The sequence below is a fragment of the Hypomesus transpacificus genome, chromosome 3 (assembly GCF_021917145.1).
Source record: "Hypomesus transpacificus isolate Combined female chromosome 3, fHypTra1, whole genome shotgun sequence".
In the NCBI taxonomy this organism is placed as follows: Eukaryota; Metazoa; Chordata; class Actinopteri; order Osmeriformes; family Osmeridae; genus Hypomesus; species Hypomesus transpacificus.
The window spans coordinates 14474182-14498404 of NC_061062.1; the positions used below are offsets into that span (position 1 = coordinate 14474182).

Sequence of the window (24223 nt, forward strand, 5' to 3'; positions counted from 1 at the left end):
AATGCCCCCCCGCCAATTGATGCCCACCTCCCTCCCTCTCCCCATCCTCTCTTTCTTTTTACCTCTCTCCAGGGACCTGGCGTGGGATGAGCCTGCGCTAAACTCAATTAGGGAACGACAGCTGAGAAAGCTGCACCGATTGTGCCAAAAAAAAAAGCAAATATGGAAGCGAAATGGAAACAGGAGATTGGGCCGCACTTGATCTTCTTCTAACCCCCCCCCCCCCCCGCCCCCCCCCGACCCGGATCGTCCCCTGCCTGTCCATCTCTCTCCAGGCCACCTCCTACCAACCCAGCAACCTTGCCATATAGAGGCTGGTTGGTTGGGGTTAGGTTCTTCTCTTGCAGTCCCCTCCAATGTAGATGCCACAGGTGATCTGTGTCCCCCAGGCCTCCTCCATGCTGCAGGTCCAACGGTCCTTTTTATAAACAAGTCTTAAGTATATGTGCTGTTCCGGCGGTTAACGCTCACCCATGAGTGATGCGGCTGAGGCTGTTTTTATTCCCCATTTTTAGTTGTGTTCCCACGAGGCCCCTAGTGTGTTCCCACGAGGCCCCTAGTGTGTTCCCACGAGGCCCCTAGTGTGTTCCCACAAGGCCCCTAGTGTGTTCCCACGAGGCCCCTAGTGTGTTCCCACGAGGCCCCTAGTGTGTTCCCACGAGGCCCCTAGTGTGTTCCCACAAGGCCCCTAGTGTGTTCCCACGAGGCCCCTAGTGTGTGAGTAGAGAGGCTGGATTCTACACACTGTGATGGACGGACTGAATTATTTTCGCTCATCAGCATGTTTGACCTATTTACCTATGATCCATTTCTTTCTGTTCACCAAGACCTCCAAAGCAGCTTTCCCTCTCCCCAAATGATTTCCCCTTCTTTTTACTTCTCTTTCTCCTTCCTCTCATCTCTGTTTCTCCTCCATGCCTCTCTTTCTCTCCTGTATTTTTGCTCATAATACAATCAACCGCTGATGCTGGACTTAACAATCACCGTCCTCAGGTATATCTTAACGGGCCACTGTTATCCGTCACGCTGTATAATAAATAGGAATAAATCCATTCACTGTTTCAACCCATTTTGTCGTAGTCCTGTTATTTTTTCTGCATGTGCTTGTGTAAAGATATCCGCTTTTGGTACAATCAGAGATTCTATTCATGCAGGATATACCCCCAGATCTACTCTGTGGCCTATTACGTTAATGACACCAAACTGTCACTGATAAAAATGACCTTCAGAAGGCATTAGCAGAAATGAAAGCGAGTTATGGTCGCAGAGTCATGTCACTTTGAACATAATCAGCAGTTTTTATGAGCACTACTATGACAGGCAGAAAGAGGCACTTCTGCAGCGATCATGGTGAACCCTATTGCAGTGAATAAGTCAACAAGCGCTCATATTATTCTTGGGAGTCAGGTGGCTGAGCAGTTAGGGAATCGGGCTAGTAATCTGAAGGTTGCCAGTTCGATTCCCGGCCATGCTAACGTTGTGTCCTTGGGCAAGGCACTTCACCCTACTTGCCTCAGGGGGAATGTCCCTGTACTTACTGTAAGTCACTCTGGATAAGAGCGTCTGCTAAATGACTAAATGTTAATGTAAATATTACACAACACCACTCTCTCTCTGTCTGACACACACAAGACTACCGCAGACATGCGGAGGGCAAGAGATTTGAAGGTGAAGTGGGGTTGCCTTGGCAACTAATGTTGACTCCCTCGTCTCCTAGCAACATGATGGGGAGTGATGTCAATGGAACTATTACTATTTTCTGTCCTGCTGCTGATGGAACAAGGCCTCTGCCTTCTTTGACTCTTTGTATCCTTCCCTTTCCCTCTGCCTCTCTCTCCCTCCCTTTCTCTGTTTCCCCGCTCTATCGTTCTTTTTGTCAGTCTCTCCTCTCCCCCCCTCCCCACTATCTGGTCTTATTATACATTGCAGAGTAATCCTGGGGGGAAGTGGTGGGGGCTCACGCTGGCTGACAGTTGGTAATAGATGAGTGACAATACGGGTGGAAGACTCCCGATTGATGCAAGCCTTTTAAAAATAGGCACCCAGCAACTATGAATCACTGGCCGATTATGGATGCAATTACGTTGCCAGTGTTCTTTTTTATCCCCCCACCCCCACCTCTCCAACTCCCTCCTCTTTCTTGGTTATACACATCCCCTGTGCTTCCATAGAAGTCTACCTATGACTGGTTTTTAGTGGGTGGAGGCACGATGCAGAAACACATGCCGTCTTACAGTGAGCCAACAAGGTGGGCTGATTGTAGAGACACATATCCTCCTCACTCGCCCTCTCGCCCCTCTCCTTGAAAGGCTGACCCTCACGCCCAAAATACCTGGACACCCAGTGTCCCATTTCCATGATGACAAAGCGTTTCTAACAGCATCACAGAGACAATGCGATGGATTATCGAAAACACTGTCTTTAGAAAGAACTTGGATGCCATCACTAAGCTCCCCACCTTTGAGACTTGACTCATGGCTTGGCCTGTGGCATGCAGAGCATTAGGATGAGCAGGAAAGGTGTGATTACCTAGCTATCTAGGTGACCTCATGTGTGTTGGCTGCTTACAGATGGATTGGCTTAGAGCTGGAGTGAGCCAAGGACAACACAGGGTGTGTTCATTCATCACACCTGCCAGTGGGTGTGCCTGACAACTGAGTTGGTGGGATGTGCTGTAGCTGTGTCTAACTGTGGATCCCTTCTCCCCTGTTTGTCCTGGATGGTGTGTCACGAGTCATGGTGTCATGGTGTGTCACGAGTGAAGGACCATGTTGAACCGAACATTCACACAAACACTCAACATCCAACCAGACACCCGCCAAGAGAGCACCCAACAAGATCAAGTCTAAAAATAACACCAAGGACTCAGTCATATCTATAGCTGGATTAAGACTTCTTCGTCACTGCCTGTCCTTAAGCCTATTTTACACACCACCAAAGCCAACCATAATTTGTATCCAGTGTTGAATGAGTCTCAGAGTAGGTTAGCTAAGTCTGTCTTGACGCAGCTCTCCATCCAGATCCTGTTGCATGTGACTTCAGTAAATGCCTTCTCTAGTTCTCCCACTTGTGTACACATGTCTATATTCAGGAGTACACAATGACTGTCGGAAAGATTTAAGGTGCGATTGACAATGTTAGAAGCATGCCTTACACCTTTCAAGATAGCCCGGGCATGTTCACTTAATTAAAAGGTCACCTAATGTCATTGTTTGATTTCACAAATGTGTCAATGGTAGTAGTAAATGTACTCAAAAGGCCAGTTTTCATGACAGAACAATTTATAAGGATCCACTCATACTTTTTAAACACGATGTGTTATATGATTATGTAAGACTTGAAAGACCACAGTTTATATAAAGCTTTTTTTAAGGCTGACCATAGTGGCATGAAACGTTAAATGTGTAAAATTGTTTCATGGCTGTTCCTTTGATCTCACGCAGAACATTTAACTTGTGTACTTGGTTGGTGAACTAAAGAGGACTGTCCACAATGCTAACATTCTTTAAAAGCGCATACTTTTATTCAGTGTTTTGCTGCCCCCTAGTGCTTTCAGACTCACACATGAATGTCTGCCTGAAAGGACACACACCAGGACCAACCAAAATTCTGCAATACTTGATACTTTATTCAGAAATCTTTACTAGAGATTAAATCTAGGCAAAAGTCAACAGAAAAAAAACAAGCTTGCTTTTTTTTTACCTCATCAAGAAACAGATAACACAAGAGCCATCTCAAACAATTCAAACCATAAAATCTCACTAAGAATAATGCAATCGTACATTAAGTATACCGACTAATAATAAAATGATAAGAAGAAGAAGCAATAATGTAATAATCTGCCCATGTCCACCGAATGCACGTTGGCCTGGGCAGGGTTGGAGATGGCAGGCTCCAGGTGACTGAGGGAGGTCATGGCTAAGAAAGCCCCCCTCTCTTCCTTGCACAGCTTAGGTTTGGGAGCAGCAGTTTGTGTCCAGGTCGCGCCGGCACAGCAGGCCACCAGTCTCTTGGGGCACGTGTCTACCATGCTCCAAGCATTCGTGAGAGAAATCCCTGGCCCACACACTCCTCACACGCTCCGGGAAAGGGGGGGGGGGGGGGGGGGGGGGGGGTAAAGGGGAGGTCTGTCGCTTTGACAAGTCAGAGAGCGACCGGTCGGTCTTGACTGCACACGCGCAGCATCCATGCTTAGAGAATCAGCTTGATGAAATAGGCTAGAAGTTGATACATGCTATCCTCAGAAGATGTTTCCATGTCCAAGATTCACACAGCAAGAATGGAATACAGAGGTTTTTGGCTGCCATTTCAAAAGCATTTCATCAATTTGTGCAAGAACAATATGTCACCTAAATCAATGCTTGTCCAAATATTGACAGTCAGAGTTGTGCTTACGGACAGGTGCAGTACACAACACTGACACAAGGTTTACCACAACACAACACTAGGCAGACTGTACATTAAACATAATATCCCTAAGAGTTTTTGTGTGTCAGCTAGCAGTGATGTTAACTATCTTATCAGACTATTAAACAAGATTCATGCCAATGTCCTTGTGCATAAACTGATGGAATCTGTTGACAAAACAATCCTATTTTGTCCCGGTACCTATCTACCGTGACTGCTGCTATACTGGTGACACAACAGCAGGGTAAATGTTTCCTCTTAAGTAGCATGCCTGTGAGTTTGTGTGTGTGTGTAAATGTGTTTGTGTGAATGTGTGGGTGAGTGTGACCAAAGTTGTGTGCCATGAAACTTGCGCATTGGTGTTAACAGGTCTGTGTGTGAGCGTGCATGAACTCAACAGAGTGGGAAAGGAGGGACCTTGTCAAAGTATTCAGGAAGGAAGTCCTCTGAGGGGTGGGGCAAAGGGGGGGGGGGGGGGGGGGGGGGGGGGTCACACAAAGCCAAAACAGCATCAAGAGATCCAGCCAATCCAAAGGGGGTCAAAAGGTCTGTTTCTGTGATTGGGATTTGGCTCGGAAATGTGGAGGTCAGGGGATAGGGCAGAGGGCCTTCAGAGGGGGGGTGGGGTGGGGGTGAGGGTGGCGGTGGGGGATGTAGCGAGCAAGTCATCCCAGTGTGGCCTCAGGAGTTGTCCGAGGGGACGTGCTCCTCGAAGCCCTCGCTCTCTCTCACCAGCGCCCTCTCCAGGATGACGCGACCCTCCTTGTAGCGCTGGCTGTCCTCCGTGGCAAACTCGTAGATCCAGCCCAACTTGCTGTTGCAGTTCTTGCAGCTGACATCTCGCACCATGTGCCTGCCTGTCAGCATCACTCTGTCCTGCACCTCGCTGTACTGCAGGTTCACCACCTGAGGGGTGTTGGAAACACAGTTTGGACTAGTTGGTATTTGACATAACATGGGCAATCTTGTACCATTTCAACATTGCAATTGTTTAACAAAGCCGGTGGTTTAGTAAGTTTGGCACTGACAGGCAGACGTTACAGTGTGGTTGTTGTGGGGCTACCTTGTTGAACAGGAAGGCTCGGCCTGTCGCGCCAGTGAAACGGGTAGAGATGAGCTCAGAGCGATTGGTCAGGATGGTGTCACAGTTAGCACAGGAGAAGAGGCGCGTGCCCCCGATGTGGTCCAGGAAGATGCGCCCCATGTTGCTTCTGGAACTTACCCGCTGAAGCACATAGCCGGGTTTGTGAATTAAAAGGGATAACTAACAGTTAATGGGAAAGTACACTGAACCTACGACAACTATTGTCCCTACGCTGACATTAAAATGTATTGAAAGAAAGAAGAAAGAAAGATATACACTATATTTTCACTATACTAGAACTGTCATCTTGACTTCTATTAAATGCCATCATGGCAGAATGGCTAATCAGCTACAGTAGCAAGCTAGCTAGGTGAGACATAAACATATCTCGTGACAGTATCTTTCGCGTCTATTTTTCGACTGTTGTAGCTTGTATAAGAATACAAGTTGTGCCCCTCGTAAAGTTCTCACCGTTTATGTTAAATTGTTATCTCTTCAAATCTACCTTTTAGGCAGTTGTACGGTTGTCGTCGTCGTCGTCGTTGCTTTGTTGTCCTTTCTCAGCTGTTCCTGCGCTCTCGGTCTGTGTGTGTCAACATCCGGTTTGACTTCGTTCACTACTACCATCTCCACCCGCAAGGTGTCAGGAATGCAGCATTAATCATTGGCTTTATGAAGTCAAGAGCCGAATTATCTCGATGCATTTGCACTAGGCCTACCCTATTCCTATTGTTCATTACGGTTACAGGTTAGCAGCAGTTCCATAAGTAGTTCAAAGTACATGATGGAGTCAAGTATCCATGTGTTCCGTGCAGTAGGGGTTAAGGAACCTTGAACTCCCAGCAAAGCCCTGTTTAAAATGCCTTTCCATATTCAGCAATGTGGATGTAGCAAATTAAGTCTCATGGAATTCTGTATTGAAAACAAAACATTGCAAAGTTTTTGTTTCTAAACTTCATTATTGATGTCAACCTCAATATCAGTGTTCAATATCAAGAGCTAGTAGGCTCCAGCTAATTCTGTATAGGCTTTATACAGGAACTTCTCAATCTGGCCCATCAGGAAAGAGTTTTGTTAATAGCACATTTGTTTAGTGAGTATTGTTGATGTAAAACATATTGAACCAAACAAATTGGACCTGTGAACACTCATGCGTTGCCTTGAAATGAAAACACAAACACAATACAACTGATGCTTATGTAAATATGTTGTGTTGGGCTGGACAGCCTCTCCATGAACTCCCTTTTCCCATCTATCTTATCTCATATCTTCAGTATGTCTGTAGATGTTGCACTGTCTCCTTAAGAAATCTGCACGTCGCCATCACACACCTCTGAGATTTACTTCATATGACCCATTAAATCATTTACATCACCCACTGTTCTAAAAGCAAAAGATGCATTTCTCTAAATCCTACTGTGTTCCTTGACCCTATGTCCTATCAAGGCTCACATATCTTTGATTTAAACTGATATGGACTATAAAATGGCATAATCTCTAAATCTCCAGTCATATCTCATAATCTCTAAATCTAATCGTAAGTCCATCTGTGCACACACCAAATTAGTATGACACACCCATTCAGTTTTATGCTCACCATAAACCCCCACTGTTTTCTATCACAGATTTGTATCACTGTGTAAGGACACTCTTATGACATCTGTAGACTAACGGATTTGGAACATTCCAAATACCATTTTGATAGGAAACTTTCGGACCATGATTAAACAGTTGTATTTTAATTTCACACACACTCAAACGTGCCTAATTACAAATATAAGTCTCAGCTAGAGTAGTTGTCATTGACTCCAAAAGGTCCAAAGAACTGATCAACCCATTCAGTATTGTTTATGTAAAACTGTTGCAAAACCTATGGACACTACACAGTCTGAGGTGAATTGTACAGGCTAACACACAAAAGCGGACACACAGGTGATCAGTGAGTAGGCATGCGGGCAGACGAGGGGAGGTGCATGTGGTAAGAGATACACTGATGTTGTTCATAGATAGACAGATGAGGAGATAAAGGGAGGGTGAGCTGGCAGAGAATAAAACAGTGGAGAGGACAACCCAAGGAAACACTGACACTTTCTGAGGCAGCAGGAGACAGGCAGAGTGAAAGTGAGTGATTGAGAAACAGAGAGGACTACTTTTCAGGGTAGAGGAGTCTGACATCATCATGGATGGAGCTGGACTGATTCTTCTGGCTACATTGGCTGTGACCCTTCTGGGTCCTTGTGCTCATATAACAGGTAGGCAGACTGCAAGTCTCCTTCAACAGAGGAATCATACTAATTGCATTATATTGGACATACAAATCCTACACTGACAGAAATCCCTGAAATGTTACATTTATGCCTTTAACAAACTGAACCGTAAACAGAAACTTTTTAAACAGCCTACTTTTATTAATGTACAGAGTTTACATGACATTTACATTTATTCATTTAGCAGACGCTTTTATCCAAAGCGACTTCCAAGAATGACAAAAGTGCATAGGTCACTGATCATAACAACGAGATAGCCCCAAACATTGCGGGTAGCCAAAACATGAAGCATACATTGTGAAAAACCAAATAAGTGCAGAGTTCAGCAGAGTTGCATTTAAGATTTAAGCAATTAATACAATTCCATTCATTAGGCTAGAAGTGGATGTGAATCTGTTAATTATATTGATATTGGAATTTGTACTCAAGGACATACTGAGGTAACTTACTATGGTTAATTTGTCACTGATACAAGGGTGAAATCATTTTTCAGTATTTCAAGTTCACGCAATGCCAGTGAAGTGTGTCTTCTCCAGATACATGGCCTTATCCTTAACACCCAGATACACACTGTAGCCTATTGGAAGATATGGTACACAGTGACTACAGCTTTGTTATTGACTATGGCATGATCCAGTATGTCTGTGATCAATATCCAAAGTCCTGGTAGGGGCGACATAGACATAAAAACTAAATGACTGTTGTTTAAAGAAAATCACCTGATTGTTGCATGTGTGTTATTGTTGTTTGTCTCTGTGTGTTTATGTGTGAATGTGACCGTGCCTATAAGCACATTCACTAACACAATCATTCATCTATAGCAACGTTCAGAAGGTGACTGTAGTTAGTACAGGACAAAATTAAGGACAAAAAGTGAACCATTCCAATGTATTGCAGTTGCTACAGTGCAACAACAATATGATCACTGTTGCTCTGGATAAAAGTGTTTGCTAAATGAATAAAATGTCAAATGTAATCTCAAACAAAACATGTCTTTGTCTGTCATGCTGTTTCATTGGATTTCATTCATTTCAACACCACTTTCAGATGCCTCTTACATTCACAAAGCACCCAACAACTTGCCTGTGAAGGAGTCAGAGAAGGTTTGTGTTTGACTGTGGTTGTCCTTTCAGTCTCAATGTGTCACTCAGGTCACTGAGATTACTCTCTTCCAGAAAATTAGCACCAAGCATGTACTGTATGTCCCTCTTACAGACAGAGAGCTACATGACATCCCTCTGTTCTCCTGCCACAGCTCTCCCAGCATCCTCTGGTAAAATCCTTTTTTTTTCATTAAAATAAATTGAAACTAATAAATCGTGATGACATACCCACGTGTTTTTTTATTTTATGTAACCTCTTTTTTCTTTACAATTCTAACAAGCCTTCTTGTACACAAGTACAGCAACCTCACAGCCTCACAGTCACTGAAGTGTCTTTGTACTTGTTGCTTCTTCATTAGTTCATGCTCTGAGGCCGGCTGACATTGCAGTTGTGTCTACTATGGGAATTCCACACTCACACGGGTAAGCAGTAGTCATTTTGTCACCAGCGGCACAATTCCTCTTTGTTCGTTGGATGGGGATCAAACACATGAATGCATTTCATTGGACACAACATTGTGTCAGATGTTTGTATGTATGATTCATCCCTCATTCTTGATTCATTCCTCACACTGTGTTCAACCTCACTCATCACCACAGGGGAGAAGGAGTTGTTCTCAGTAGAATACTTGGTAAGTCTGAATTCTTAATTCTCGTTCGAATGTCTCTATGAAAACAATCTACGTTTTCACTTTCTATATCAAGAACAAAACTTTTTGGGTCCCAAAATCTCAGTTTAATATCTGTTTTAGAACACACAGCAGAGGGATTTGAGGTTTTCAAGGTTTATCAATCAGTTAACCATTATTTGTTTTAATGCACTGTCTATTTAGCCTGATTGATATTGGCCGGGTTTCCCAGATTCGTTAAGAAGCCCTTAATGCTAAGAGCCTCTTAAGAACGTTCTAAGAGCGCTCTAGAACGCTCTTAGAACGTTCATAGGAAGCTCTTAGCGTTAAGAGCTTCTTAACGAATTTGGGAAACCTAGCCATTGGCGTTCTCCCAGTTTGGTAGGGTTGCCAGAGATGGAATAAAACTCAAGTTGATTAAAGGGGCATTGGGTTCACTTCCTCTCTGAAGCCATGAAATATATTGGTCAGACGACAGTCTATGTTTGCGGGTTGCCATTGTGTTAATATTGTTTTCCTTGCCATTATTTCCTATAGTAAAATGGTCTACTTCATCCAGAACTGTGAACTCCATATGCTACAGAAGTTTCCAATTGATGTTTCTGTCACTGATTAACTCCACAGATTTGAGGAACAATACCCCCTCACATCATCTCAGTTCGTTTTTGTGCTAATCTTTTAGAAATGTAGAGCAGACCAGGTTTGATCTAATCTCCTAGTTCACTAATGCCCTTGCTGTAAAAAGAAGCCCAACGTTTGTTTCCAGTTAAGAGGTCAGGGTTCATGGAAATGTTACAGGAAGTGGGACCATAACGAGTCTGTTTTGTGACTGAATTACAGTCATATTCATACAATAACTCATCTAGCTATCTGGACCTCTGTCTGTCACCTTCAAAATGGTGAAACCTTGAATTAAGCGATAGGACAGAATCATACGATTGTTCGTTCACACTACTGTTCGCCATATCTTTACAAAGCCAGTAAAACACATGGTCAAGATAAAAGACTAATATTGAAACTGCTTAGATATGTCTGTATGGTAACCGTCGTGAGCCAGATTGTCTCTATAAAGACAACCGCTCTTAAGACACACTGTTTCCTTTGGGTGCAGACCATCAGAATATGCATCTATTTGAACTCTTATCTATTATGTGTGGATAAGAGTGGCCATTGACCCCATCTCTAAGTCTGCAATGTACAGTATGTACTAAAAGAAACAAAGTGACTGGTTGAACATATAAAGCGCTATTGATTTCCATAAGAACATGAGACTATCATGTGTATACATTCATCCTGACATATTCCTATCCTGTCCCCATGTTCTATCCCCAACCCCTAACTTACAGAACTGCTGTCTATGTTTAACCCTGATGTGACACCCCTACCCCAGCAGTCAGCCCATCAGCACAGGTAAACACAGAGAAACAGACACACATGTACCCACAATTCACACCGATGCTGTCATTGTTTACTACATGTCTGTTCATGGGTCATAGGAGTCTGTTGGAGCAGGCTGAAGATCTAGCTCTCTCCTTCTCCAATCACCAGGTATTCCTTCTCCCTCGCCGTGGCTGTTGCTACACTCACAAACACTGCCTGTCCAATTACTACTGCATCACTCTCTCAGCGCCTGTCTACAAATGTGTGTGTGTATGTGTGTGTGTGTGTGTCTTACAGGCCAGAGAGACAGACAGAGACTGGGGACTGGTGCTGCTGTTCGTCCATGCAGACTCTGTGTGTGCCTGCTCCCAACAGGTACTGTAGGATACTGTGCCCGTCCAATCATACTGCACACCCCCATATAGTGTCCTTCACATATTGGAAACATCGTGCTTCTAAACTTCCTGATGTGAGAGCTCGTTGAGATGCTGTGGAGGTGGAGACGGAAATGTTGTCTTGTTCCCCAGGCGAGGACACAGGTGGAGTTTGCAGTGAAGGAGGTGGAAGTTGCCCTGGAGGTGTTGCTCAAAAAGGTCCTTCCTCTATTCAGTGTCTCTGTCAATGTTTTTGTTTCGTGTGTTTCTGTTTATATCTAGGTTTCTCTGTCATAGAGCATTTGACTGAACATCAGGATGTCCTAGGTTCAAATCCCCCCTCCATGTCATTTTTGTATAAAAGTTTGATAAACAAAAATATAAATATTGCATTCTTTGTTTGCCTCCCTCAGCTGCATCACAGCCTGGTTCATGTTGTGGTCTGGAGCGGGCTCTCTGATGTGCCCTCTCACCAGGACAGGTCCGTGTTTCCTCACCCTAAAACCACACAGATACAGAAGATTCTAGAATACACCAGTTTAAGTTACACTCTACAGTACACAGCATTTGCTGTTGTTTTACCTTCCATTTTCCATGTAGGCTATAAATCTCAAATAATCTACAACCTTTAATGCATTAAATAGTTACAATTTGACGTAGCATGAGATTGTAAAAGCAGTAAGAGGATTGTCATGCTTGACTTTCCCTGGCCGCTAATGATTTGCAGGTCATGCTTGTGTATGGAGGAGAATGACAAAGCCAAACAACGGTTCCAGAGAGCTGTTTCTACAAGAGCACTGCAGGTACACTACACAAACTCTGTATTTGTGTGTTGTACGTGTGGGTGTGTGTGTGGGTGTGTGAGTGTGGGATGGTCCCTGTTGACGTGCTCCCCTGCTGCCCTCCAGTGTACCACAGCCAAAGCAGGCGGGGCTATGCAGGGTCAGTGCTGTGTCTGTCTGAGGAGGCCTGTCGGACTGACACTTTCTGTTTGAAACTGAAGGAAGTTGTCGAACTGTAAGAGATTTTGTGAAAGGGATGTGTGTGCATGAGAGCCTTCTATGTGTCTCCAGGAGTCTCTGGACAGCGTCCTGCAGAGGCAGAGGCGGCTCAGTGAGAGGGAGGACTTTGCAGTCCTGCTCCACACCAGCCCTGTGGTCACGGACCCAGTGAGTGGACATAAGGGCCACACATATAATGCTGTTCATCTTTATTGTTTTCATAAACAATAACCAGGTTAATAGCAACAATAATAACAGGGTTATTGCCACAGATGCTGTATAACCAGAGTATGTGGAAATGAGCCTCTATAAACAATGATGAGATAAATGCAGGTCAAATTTTTCATTGAAGATGACAGGTTTTTCATCTGACACAATCCAGTTGATTCTTCAGCTGTGGAACAACCTGGTAAGCTCCCAATAAACACATTGTGGGCAACAAACATGGGAAAACACTTTTTCACAGAGCACATTGTAACAGCAACAAATGCAGCAGACATAATTGGTCTAAGAGAAAGTGTTTGTAGATTCCTTGACAGAATGTGATGTCACTGTTTTGGCCCTTGGGTGGCACAATGTTAAAGTGACTCAGCAAATGATAAGAAAAGGGACTTTATGATTATTTCTAAATATCAGAGATTAGATAACCAATGTCGAGAGTAGTTGTTTTATGAGTTCCATTATAATCTTCACTCATACTCTCTGGTTCTTCCAGGCAAGGATTTATATTATCTTAAGGTCTACAAAGTTTATCGGTGTAATCTGATGATTACATAAGGTAAGATGATCTGTCCTTGACCAATCACAATCATCTCTCCCCCAGCTTCAGCCAATGACGGGTCAGACTGAAGTGAAGGACAATGACATCAACAGTATATCCTGCCCCACTGAGGTGAGACATATTCTCGTGGAAATGCAAATCAGAAAGACATCTGAGATCATAAAGCATCCAAAATCCATCACCCCATAATTCATCATTCTTCCCTTCTCAGACTTCAGACATCAAATACTGAAGGGTTAGCCAACCAAGGTGACAGTAATGGAGACATGGTTCTCTCTCACACTCCTCTCTCCTGTCCAAACCCAGGAGCAGCCCTTCCTGAGGACTCAGCTCAACTCCCCGTCCCCACACCAGGAGCATTCCTCAACCAACAGGAGGGAGGCCAGTCCTCTCATTGACCCCGTACGTCTTCCTCTCCCTTACTATCTGCCATAAGTCTGGACACTGGTGAGGAAGCACATTAAGAGAAACATACAAATGATCAAAATATCCTGTGTGTGTTTGTGTGTTTGCGTAGATCATGGGCTCTGAGCTACCCTGCACAGATCGCGGTCCATCCCCTACAGTACCCACCTCAGGTAAAGAGCGTCAGAGAGTTGGGTAAACACGTCCCCTGGCAGTTAGTGTGCGTTGCTGGCTGACGTGGAAGTTGTCTTTCTTGTCCATGCAGTTCATGAGCTTCAGCCTGGGGATATCAAAGTGGTGGCAGCACTCGGAGACTCCTTAACGGTGGGCGGGCCATGTTAGCTAACTGCTCCAATCATATCTGTGCTTCCCTCTGCTCTCTTTGGGGACTTGTTGTAATGTTGGGGACAATAGAGTTGGCCAATCATTTCTTTCTTTTCCTCACCACAGGCAGCCAATGGGGTTGGTGCGAAAGACCCAAACAACCTCCTGCTGGTGACGAATGAGTACAGAGGACTGTCATGGAGGTGTGCAAGAGTTCACTGGCTGTCTAATGACCACATGCACATGGAAAAAGTATCTGTTTGAGTTCCATGGTTGCTGTATCTCAGCAGCCCTGAAAACTAACATAGTGTGTCTATCTTTCAGCATTGGGGGAGATCAGAACCTGACTACAGTCACCACCCTGCCCAGTACGTGACCCTAGACCTACAGTTTTATACTGTCATGCTTCATAATACTATACAACATGGAACTGTTAATTTGCTTAAACATAACAACAATCTTGTGGTTTGTGTCACAGTATTAATGCTACTGTACCTGACCACTGATAGTAATTGATAACCATCTATGATTGTTTTAGCACTTAAATAATAAACCAAGTGTGATCTTATCGTTGCAAGGGACCTTGCCGTATACCAGATATCCAGCAGCTGTAGATCTTACCACTGGGTTACAATACTACTGATATTGATTTTTTGTGAATTACATACTGCCATATTATACAATGTTAGAGGCGTGTTTGGTTGTGTCGCTTCTAAATGCTATGCTATGTGATAGTTGGCAGGTAAGGCTAACTCTAACTATGTATAACCCCTATGGCTTTGCTGTACAGATATATTGAAGGAGTTTAACCCCTTGCTGACTGGATTCTCCATGGGGATAGGGAATAAGGATTCCCCCAAAGCCTTCCTCAACCAGGCTGTACCTGGAGCCACCAGCAGGTCAGTTACTCTCTCTCTCTCTCCCTCTCTCTCTCCCTCTCTCTCTCTCTCTCTCTCTCTCTCTCTCTCTCTCTCTCTCTCTCTCTCTCTCTTTCTCTCTCTTTGTCTCTCTCTCTCTCTGTCTTTTTCTCTGTGTCTCTTCCTCTCTATTTCTTTCCTGTTCCCTTGCTCCCTCACTTAAAATGAATGTGTTGTCCTTTTCAGTGACATGACCACTCAGGCTCGTGTCCTAATAGACAAGATGAAGAATGACTCGGTGAGGCGAAACAAAACATATTAAAGCTTAACTCACGCACACACAGTACGTTGCACCATTCGTAGACCGCGTGAGTGAATCAGAAAAAGGCTGATGGTCATTTCCTCCTTCACAGCGTGTTGATTTCCAGAACGACTGGAAACTGATCACCATGTTCATTGGAGGCAACGACCTGTGTGACTTCTGCACTGACTCTGTAAGCGAGTGTCCAAATGAATAATTAATGATTACTTACATCTGCTACAACATTAGAAATGATGTTGGTTCTGACACCTCTGGTACTACAGGTTTACTTCTCAGCCAATAACGTGGTCGGTCGCATCCGTGAAGCTCTGGATATCTTACACAGAGAGGTAAGCTACAGTTGCCATGACTGTCTGGTCTGTTCGTTGGATAAAGGGGCACTCTAGCTTTTAAATAAGCATCTAAAACAGCTTTCCGTGTTTGACGTGTTTTGGTTATTTCCAGGTGCCCCGTGCCTTAGTGAATCTAGTTGAGCTGCTTCACATCGTGCCCCTGCGTCAGCTGCACCAGGACAAGAGCATCAACTGTCCCACCTGGTTTGTCAAGTGAGTGAGACATTCACCCGGTGGTCATGTGTGCTGCTGAAGCTGCCGGAGAGCAGTTCGAGCTCGCAGAGTCACACATTTGGCTCTGCATGCCTGATTCACCATAACAAATATTGATCCTTATTGATTCATTTTCATTCTCGAGTCTCTGTTTGTTCCTCAGTATTGTGTGCCCTTGTGTGGTGAAGCCGAACGAGGGCTCACGTGAACTCCAGTCGCTCCAAGACATGAACAGAGCTTACCAGGTACACAGGCCCATGGCTGGCGGAGGAAGATTCATGTCTAACCCGTTTGTGGTTTTCACTTTTTTCTCAGTGGGTCTGTGATGGACCCACAACTTTTTAAAGTCTCTGTAATGAGTTAAACAAAAAGTAATGTGACATTTTTATTGGTTTATATTGTGGACAAGACAATACTCTGGACAAAAAGCTCATTTAGTTTCCTCAGTGTGTCTATCTGCCTAACTCTGTCTGCCTCACTATCTGTCTGTGTGTCGTTCCAGAGTAAGATGAGAGAGCTAGTGGACACGGGGCGATACGACACCCATGACAACTTTACTGTGGTGCTGCAACCCTTCCTCAGAGAGGTCTACCTCCCCCTGCTGGAGGTGAGAGTCACTCCATGCTCTAGATGGAATCGGCCACAGATCCCATTCTAATGCTACATGCACATTGTAGACTGGACGATGCACTCTCATGCCTTTGAGGAACGATGTTACAGCACTTGTCAACTGTTTGTCTCTCTCTTGCCCCCCCCCCCCCACCCCCCCACCCCCCCACCCTCTCTCTTTCAGGATGGTCGTCCCGACCGCTCTTTTTTCTCCCCAGACTGTTTCCACCTCAGTGAGAAAGCCCACAGACTCATGGCCAGTGGGATCTGGAACAACATGGTATTCTTCGTATCTATGCGTAAACTGTTCTAAAGGATCTCTCAGCAAGTCATTCTGAGTCACAATAACCTGAGTGGTCTGTGTCACTCTCGATCAGGTAGAACCAGTGGGAAACAAGACCTTCTCCCAAGACTTTTCTGCGGGTGTGCCTTTGCAGTGTCCTTCTAAGGTAGTACAGACTGGATAGGCTGGTGACGTGTCAGTAGATCTCTGACGTGTCAGTAGCTCCCTTTCGCTCTGATAGTTAGTGCATATGGAGGACTAAATGTGCCAAAATTAAATACATAAATAAATAAATACTTAAATAAATAAATAAATACTTAAATAAATAAATACTTAAATAAATAAATAGACATCTCTTAAGTGATGATATTGTTAACATGTGGCCTGTTCACAGTCACGTTTATTGAAGCAAGCGCATGATCAGGTAGAGGGTCAGAGAAGTGTGTGCGTCTTGGTTGTGCCAGGCTGCCAGCACCGTTCTACAGCTCCACACCAGGAATAAACCATTACAGGTTACGTTTTAGGGCCATTTAAACATGTTCAGGAAAAAACTGTGTTTTATAAAGCCTAAAACACTGCAGTTCCATGAGGACAGTTCTATCAAATGGCTTATGTCCCGCGTCTTAACATTTAAAATGAAATGCGCATTTCATTTTAAATGAAAAGAGGCGGGACATAAGCAGTTTTATCAAAGTCCCGCCTCTTTACATTTAAAATGAAATGCACATTTCATTTTAAATGAAAAGAGGCAGGATATAAGCAGTTTTATCAAAGTCCCGCCTCTTTACATTTAAAATGAAATGCACATTTCTTTTCCTTTGAAAAGAGGCGGGACATCACCAGTTGCACAGACCTGTCCTTATTGGACTGCAATGTTTTACTCTTGGAGCACTGTGATTGGACACTGTGTTTGATAGCAAAATGTCAGACCTGAGCTGTCAATCAAGGAGCAGACATATTCAGTCTTATTGAAATGCAAATGGTCCACTTTGAAAACGACTGAACCAGACATTTTCTTGTTAACATGTGGCCTGTTCTCAGTCAAGTTCATTGAAGTAAGCGCATGATCAGGTAGAGGGTCAGAGAAGTGTGTGTGTTTTGGTTGTGCCATGCTGCCAGCACCGTTCAACAGCTCAATACCAGGCATAAACCATTACAGGTTACATTTTAGGGCCATTTAAACATGTTCAGGAAAAAACTATGTTTTAAATAGCCTAAAACACTGCAGTTCCATGAGGACAGCTCTATCAAATGGCTTATGTCCCGCCCCTTTTCATTTAAAATGAAATGCGCATTTCTTTTCCTTTGAAAAGAGGCGGGACTTTGATAAAACTGCTTATGTCCCGCCTCTTTTCATTTAAAAAGAAATGTGCATTTCATTTTAAATGTAAAGAGGCGGGACTTTGATAAAACTGCTTATGTCCCGCCTCTTTTCATTTAAAATAAAATGCGCATTTCATTTTAAATGTAAAGAGGCGGGACATAAGCCATTTGATAGAACTGTCCTCATGGAACTGCAGTGTTTTAGGCTTTATAAAACAATTAAATGGCCCTAAAACGTAACCTGTAATGGTTTGTGCCTGGTGTGGAGCTGTAGAACGGTGCTGGCAGCCTGGCACAACCAAGACGCACACACTTCTCTGACCCTCTACCTGATCATGTGCTTGCTTCAATAAACGTGACTGTGAACAGGCCACATGTTAACAATATCATCACTTAAGAGATGTCTATTTATTTATTTAAGTATTTATTTATTTAAGTATTTATTTATTTAAGTATTTATTTATTTATGTATTTAATTTTGGCACATTTAGTCCTCCATAAGTGCAGTCCTTGGAAATCATTGTAGAATATGTACACAACTGTACATGGGGATAGATGACTCTGTTTCTGTTTGCCTCTGGACCAGACCATACCCTTCCTGAGGACAGCCCACAACAGCAACTACACCTATCAGGGCCCTCCTCCCTCTCCTCCACCAATCACGGTACAGTAGGTCATTCAGTGTTCAATTTTGAAATTTAGATTATTGAGGGTTTGATGTTGAGAATGTGTTTGTCTGCAATTCTGTAGAACTGGGGAAGTGATTTCTCCTGTGTGAACACGGCTCCGTCTGAGACTGTACCGACTTCAGGTGAGAGACACGGGCCGGGGGGAGGGGGATTGGGTGGTCGGGGGGCGGGGGGCGGGGTAATTGGATGGGGGGGCCGAACATTACTGGTTGTGGTTTTTCGTTTATCCCACTGTTCACGTAGCTGATCCGCTCTCAGTTCACAGGTTGAAGCCTGGAGATATCAAAGTAGTGGCTGCAGTGGGGGACTCTCTAACTGTGAGTGTGCTGGATAGGGAGGCACCATGTGTTCACAGAATCTCATATTTTATTAACTGCTCATGTTTGATCTCCCTCTGATGAATCTCTATCTTCTACTGTGTCAGGCTGCCTTTGGGGCCAAGGCAAAGAACCTGTTGCAGCTGGCAACTGAGAACAGAGGCGTTGCATGGAGGTGAGAGGCGACACAAGGACTCAGAATAACACATTGCCCCCGTGTTGATATTCGTGGGAAACATATGAGAAAGCCACTACTCAATGAAGTATGAGATCATTAGGGGCCACAAGTTAATAAGGCGTGTGAGCGTGATACTGTAACAAAATTGTGTCCACATCTTAATAATGCATGGCCACAGTCTGTTGTTAAGGCCATACTAACACCGGGCGAGATCCATAGGCTATTATCACGTTTGAAGAAAGCATGGATAAATGTGATACATTTCATTATAATCTTGGTGAAGAACATTTTTTAGGAGCTCATCCGGTGTTGTCAATATAGCCTAAACCCCAGATTCCGTATCTTGTGGCCACGGATGATTGAAACATGGCCTTGCCACAGTAACTCGTGGCCATGACTTGAAAGGGTTCACAGTTAAATGAATAATATTTGTTGTTTTTTCACCAGCATTGGAGGAGATAAAACCCTCCAGACTGTCACAACACTACCAAGTAAATCTCTCCACAACCTATGTTGTCAGATTAAGAAATGTTAAGGTATCGTTCCATAGGCTGAAAATCAATGGTAAACTAAATCGAGTGAAAGTTATAAAGCGACTATAAACGGTGAAATCACTAGGTTTATCCTCATTTATAGTCTATCGAAAGAAATTTTGTTCTACTATGAGTTAATAAACATTCTGTGTCTGTTTAGATATTCTGAAGAAGTTTAACCCCAATATCCAGGGTATGTCAAAGGGTAATGGCAAAGGGCAGACAGGCTTCAATTTGGCGGTCTCTGGTGCCAAAATATCGTGAGTGCAGTTGTTACATTCAACTCTGTTCTGTTGTAAAACTGTCACAAGGCCTTTATAGGACTGCCATCATGAGAAATACAAGAATTTAAATGATCTGGCATGTCATGATTATGTACATATGATTAGGTACTGATGGTACAGGTATCAGGTGAAATTGATCTAACAAAAATCTGTTCTTGATCTCGCACAGGGGAATTCCAGGACAGATAAAAAATCTCATAGATGCCATGAAGAAGAATTCTGTGAGTCTTCTGCTGATCTTGTAAATGCGATGGATAATCAACTATAAAACAGGACAAAAGCTGAACTGCAATTGACAGGAACTCCGAACCTTCCTCCCCGCTTCTGTGTCTGGTTTCCTAGGCGGTGGATTTTCAGAATGACTGGAAGCTGGTCACACTGTTCATCGGGGGTAACGATCTGTGTCAGTACTGCAATGACAGGGTGAGCGTGCCCTTCAGACGTAACATGCTACACACATGGAGCAAGTGCTCATCAGGGGTCTCATAACTCTCTTCAGAATTTTCATTTGGATGATACAGGGACAGGAAGATAGGAATGCCAACCCTGTCTCAACCATCCCCTCAACATCCTGGGATAAATGCATGTGTTATTTATAATGTGGATTATTAGCAGATTTAGCCACACTGCTAACCAGAAGTGCCTTCTATATTGTTCAGTAATCAGAATGTGTTTTTGTTTAATAGTTGTGCTATGATATCATCAGCGGCGTGTCAGGCTAACCAAGCATCGTGACCATCCTCTCATTGTTTTATTGCAGACAAGGTTTCGTTTGAATGATCAGATTATGTCACAGGATCTCCTTCTCTCTCTCTCTCTCTCTCTCTCTCTCTCTCTCTCTCTCTCTCTCTCTCTCTCTCTCTCTCTCTCTCTCTCTCTCTCTCTCTCTCTCGCTCTCTCTCTCTCTGTCTCTCTCTTTGTCTCTGCATGAGAGGAGCACAGGATCGGCCCTTGTTCCGACTTCCATCAACAAGAAAGACAACCTCTCTCTTCATTTCTCACTCCCTCTGTTTTTTTAAAACACCCAAAAGACATGGTTCTCTCTGTCAGATCTTTTCTCCCTCCCTCCCTCCCTCCCTCCCTCCCTCCCTCCCTCCCTCCCCCCCTCCCTCCGTCTCCTCACGCCCCCCTCTCTTTCTTGTAGTCCCACCCCCTCCTCCAGCCGCTCTCTTTAATGTTGTTGCTCTGAAACAGAATATCAAAGCACAGCATCAATTTGACATGAGCTCAGAGTCACGGCGAGTGACAACTTAGCATTGGCCAGTTGTTAGCCTTCCATGCATGTTTCATGACATTCGTTCCCTCAGTCAATATTGTAGACAGGTCATTTTCTAATCCTTTTACACTGGTACATATGTGCACTTACGCAGCCATGTTAGCTTCCTTGAAGTAGGAACTTCTACTTTGGCTTTCTCCTTGGAGATTTTGAGCCCAAACCATTTAACCTATATTTCTGTGCTTTCATACACATAAGTACAATTTATAGCATCCTTTTTGTTTAGTGTTTTTTTGCTGTTGTAAATGTGACTACAATTTGTGGATGAGTGGTTTACTATCTGTCTCCAAAAGATTTGCATGTGTTTCTATGTACTACATACTGTTTACATTAACATGGTGTTTCCATGTTTTGACACAGGCCACATTGTCACCTAAGAATTACAGTAGTCATATGATGGCAAGCTTGGATTTGCTCTACAATGAGGTAATAATATACCTTCTCCTAATTGTCAATTTAAGTAATTATATTTTTCATTTTAATACCTGGATGAATACATTTAGATATCCTATATAATTTGTTTATATTGTAAATGTAATGAGAATGGTTGGTACAATTTGAAATACTATATAAAAAAATGTTGTTGTCGTGATAAAATGCATGAATAAAGTTGAATATCATTTTGTATTACTAATGTGAAATAACAACTGGTGAATTAGGTTGGATATTCTATATTGATTTATATGTTATGTCCTTGTTGGTGACCTCAGGTTCCGAGGGTGATGGTAAACGTGTTGGCAATCCTGGAGATTGTAGGTCTCCGTAGAGTGAAGAGAGACAGTCTGGGATGCAACCTTTTACAGAAGTATGTCAGCTAATCCATCCGTCTATCAATAAATCAATACACGTGTGTGTCCTAGATTTAATTTATTTGGTTAAATATATATATATATTCGTTTCTTAGTGTGTCAATACCTTAAAAGGTTATTGTAAAAAGGTTCATCAGTGTTCAGAGGTCCCCTGAGTGAAAAAAGCACAGTCAGCCTATTGATATACTGACAATAGTAGCATTCAACTACAGATCTATAAATTACTCTATATACTAATCAATCAGAGTGCAGTCCATTGACAAACGTGTAGCTATGTGTCTGAAGGAGCCTGTGGCAAAGACAGATTGCTTTGCTGCTTTGCTCACATTTTGTTTCACAGATCTCCCAGGATCTCCATGCACTTCTTCTAGAGTCCAGAATGGTGGTAGGGACACTTGCTTAGACAACAGCAATAAACATCATTCTTATGTTTCAGGAATGTCTGTCCATGCTTCCTACAACCAGGAGAGGACTCCATTGAACTGTCAGAAATCAAGAGAATCAATCGTGAAGTACAGGTCTGTGAACTGGACAATTAACATGCATTTTATGAATACAGGTAGCCTAATACATTTTTTCAGATGCTTTTATCCAAAGTGATGCAGAAGTAGTGCATATAGTGGGTGCCGCAGATAATCAAGGACCAGAAGTGCACAGTTCTATCACTATTAGATGGTTAGTCCCAAGGTACAGAACACAGAGTAACTAGGAAAATATGCAAATAAATGTAAAGTTATAAAGTAGTCACAACTTACAAGTTGTGGAAAAGTATTTACTTCAAAAAACAACATCCAAAGAGGGATGGTAGCACTCATCAACTTAGAGAAAAACAAGGAACAGGAGCAATATCTCAATATCTAGTATGACAGTGTCTTCCGTGTTTTTGTCACCTAGACTGAGACAGAGAACCTGATCCATAGTGGTCGCTATGACAGCCGAGAGGACTTCACTGTTGTTCTCCAACCCTTCTTCAAGAACTCTGTGGTTCCTGTTAACACGGTATGTCCACCATCAACACACACACACCACACACACACACACACATATAACCATAAACAAGGAAGGTAGTAGACACAGAATTCATTGTACACAAATAACATACTGTAGGGAAGTAGATTCTGACTGAATGGACTGACTTCTAGGAAGGGAAACCAGACGACACCTACTTCTCCGTGGACTGCTTCCACTTCAGTGAGCGGGGTCATGCTGACATGGCTGTCGCTCTATGGAATAACATGGTAAAAATGAAAAGTCAGAACTGTTGAATTAGGTAACTGAGGGGCCTGTTTTTGTGTCTGTGTTCTACTGGATTTCTGATGATTTAATTTTCTCATTACAGTTGGAACCAGTGGGCCAAAAACAGACATACAACAACTTTACAAATGACAGAAACAGCATTAAGTGCCCCACTGAGGTAAGATTTGTTGGGTATAATAGTGAACTGGTGTTTAAATTAGACCTACTGTAATGGCACTGCACAAATAACTGAATGGTCTTCTTTCATCCTTCAGGAGCAACCTTACATCTTCACCAATATTAACAGTTTACCTCCAGTGCCCTCCACTACCACCACCACCACCACCACTACCACCACTACCATCCAAACACCCAGCACATCCACACCTCTCAATCCAACCTGCTCTGACAATGTGCCTGTATGGGCAGCTGCAGTGCTGGCTGTCACAGGACTTCTGATGGGCTGGGGTCTAACTTGGCTCCTCCTCTCCTGTAGGGAGAAGAGAAACAGGAGGAAGATGAAGATGGTGGAGGAAAGAGAGATGAAGGGAACTGGGTTCTAGCATTGTATTAATCATAAATAGGGTTCATGTAACTATTGTGTCTGGCCTCTCCATCTGTACCAGTGTGGCTGAAATCATTGATGTTCACTTGCCCTGTGCTAAGGTCATAGACAATAACGAGGCCTGTTTAGAATACACCAAGCCGTTCTCAACCACATACTGCAATGAATTCAACTGATCATTCCTAAGAACACACAAGCACAGCATGTGTACATGTAAAGTAGCCCTCATAAGAACATAGGCTCTCATTTATGTTCAGTAGGCTCTCATTTATGTTCAGAACCACGTTTTGGACTAACACAGTGTATTTTATTGTACATATTATATGGTATTGCTGAAGTAATTTAAAATAAAGTAATTAGTCAATGCTAAAATGGGCAATTTAGTCATGTAATGCCGATTTGCAAAGCATGTGGTATAATGTTCTTCAACAGTTGCTGTATATTTTTTTGCTTTCATCTTAAGCTATTTCATAAGAAGAAACTTTGGACTTTTGAACTTTGTGTTGCACTGCATACAGTCAAATAAATGTATCAATGGTATACATTACAAATGTGTGTTATTATTTAATAAATAATAGATTTGTTATGATACTTCACATTCTGTTTTGCTTGTTGCGATGTTATGATATTGATAGGTAGGCT

The 24223-nt window shown here is 43.2% G+C and overlaps 2 protein-coding genes and 1 long non-coding RNA gene across 5 annotated transcripts; 1 reads left to right on the forward strand and 2 right to left on the reverse strand.

The window, feature by feature from the left end:
* Positions 1 to 3607: 3607 nt before the first annotated feature.
* LOC124462329 (protein yippee-like 5) lies at positions 3608 to 6085 on the reverse strand. Of its 2 annotated transcripts, none has more exons than XM_047013962.1 (3): positions 5997 to 6085; positions 5471 to 5632; positions 3608 to 5313 (listed from the first exon to the last, which is right to left on the reverse strand). In XM_047013962.1, exons 2-3 carry the CDS (start codon positions 5609 to 5611, stop codon positions 5089 to 5091), a joined length of 366 nt encoding a protein of 121 aa, XP_046869918.1. In that variant the 5' UTR covers positions 5612 to 5632; positions 5997 to 6085; the 3' UTR covers positions 3608 to 5088. The 2 variants fall into 2 exon arrangements, with proteins under 2 accessions (XP_046869918.1, XP_046869917.1); XM_047013961.1 differs by having other exon boundaries at positions 5963 to 6077.
* Positions 6086 to 7412: 1327 nt separating this feature from the next.
* LOC124466509 (phospholipase B1, membrane-associated-like) lies at positions 7413 to 24094 on the forward strand. The gene is made up of 43 exons (XM_047018414.1): positions 7413 to 7743; positions 8806 to 8861; positions 8974 to 9031; positions 9221 to 9284; positions 9462 to 9493; positions 10837 to 10900; positions 10987 to 11038; positions 11168 to 11245; positions 11398 to 11463; positions 11658 to 11725; positions 11972 to 12047; positions 12318 to 12413; positions 12598 to 12654; positions 13069 to 13137; positions 13333 to 13428; positions 13544 to 13604; positions 13697 to 13755; positions 13882 to 13958; positions 14080 to 14123; positions 14546 to 14654; positions 14859 to 14910; positions 15026 to 15106; positions 15198 to 15263; positions 15379 to 15479; positions 15643 to 15724; positions 15982 to 16086; positions 16273 to 16368; positions 16466 to 16537; positions 18281 to 18358; positions 18445 to 18505; positions 18642 to 18700; positions 18808 to 18875; positions 19326 to 19369; positions 19572 to 19671; positions 19865 to 19916; positions 20038 to 20118; positions 21332 to 21397; positions 21682 to 21776; positions 22217 to 22298; positions 22675 to 22779; positions 22923 to 23018; positions 23120 to 23194; positions 23292 to 24094. The coding sequence occupies exons 1-43, from the start codon at positions 7671 to 7673 to the stop codon at positions 23577 to 23579; spliced, it is 3360 nt and encodes a 1119-aa protein (XP_046874370.1). The 5' UTR covers positions 7413 to 7670; the 3' UTR covers positions 23580 to 24094.
* On the reverse strand, positions 12468 to 15203 carry LOC124466510. 2 transcript variants are annotated; one of them, XR_006955949.1, is made up of 3 exons: positions 15146 to 15203; positions 13600 to 13923; positions 12468 to 13470 (listed from the first exon to the last, which is right to left on the reverse strand). It is a non-coding gene; the product is annotated as an uncharacterized LOC124466510 (long non-coding RNA). The 2 variants fall into 2 exon arrangements; XR_006955948.1 differs by lacking the exon at positions 15146 to 15203 and adding an exon at positions 14947 to 15064.
* Positions 24095 to 24223: the final 129 nt, after the last annotated feature.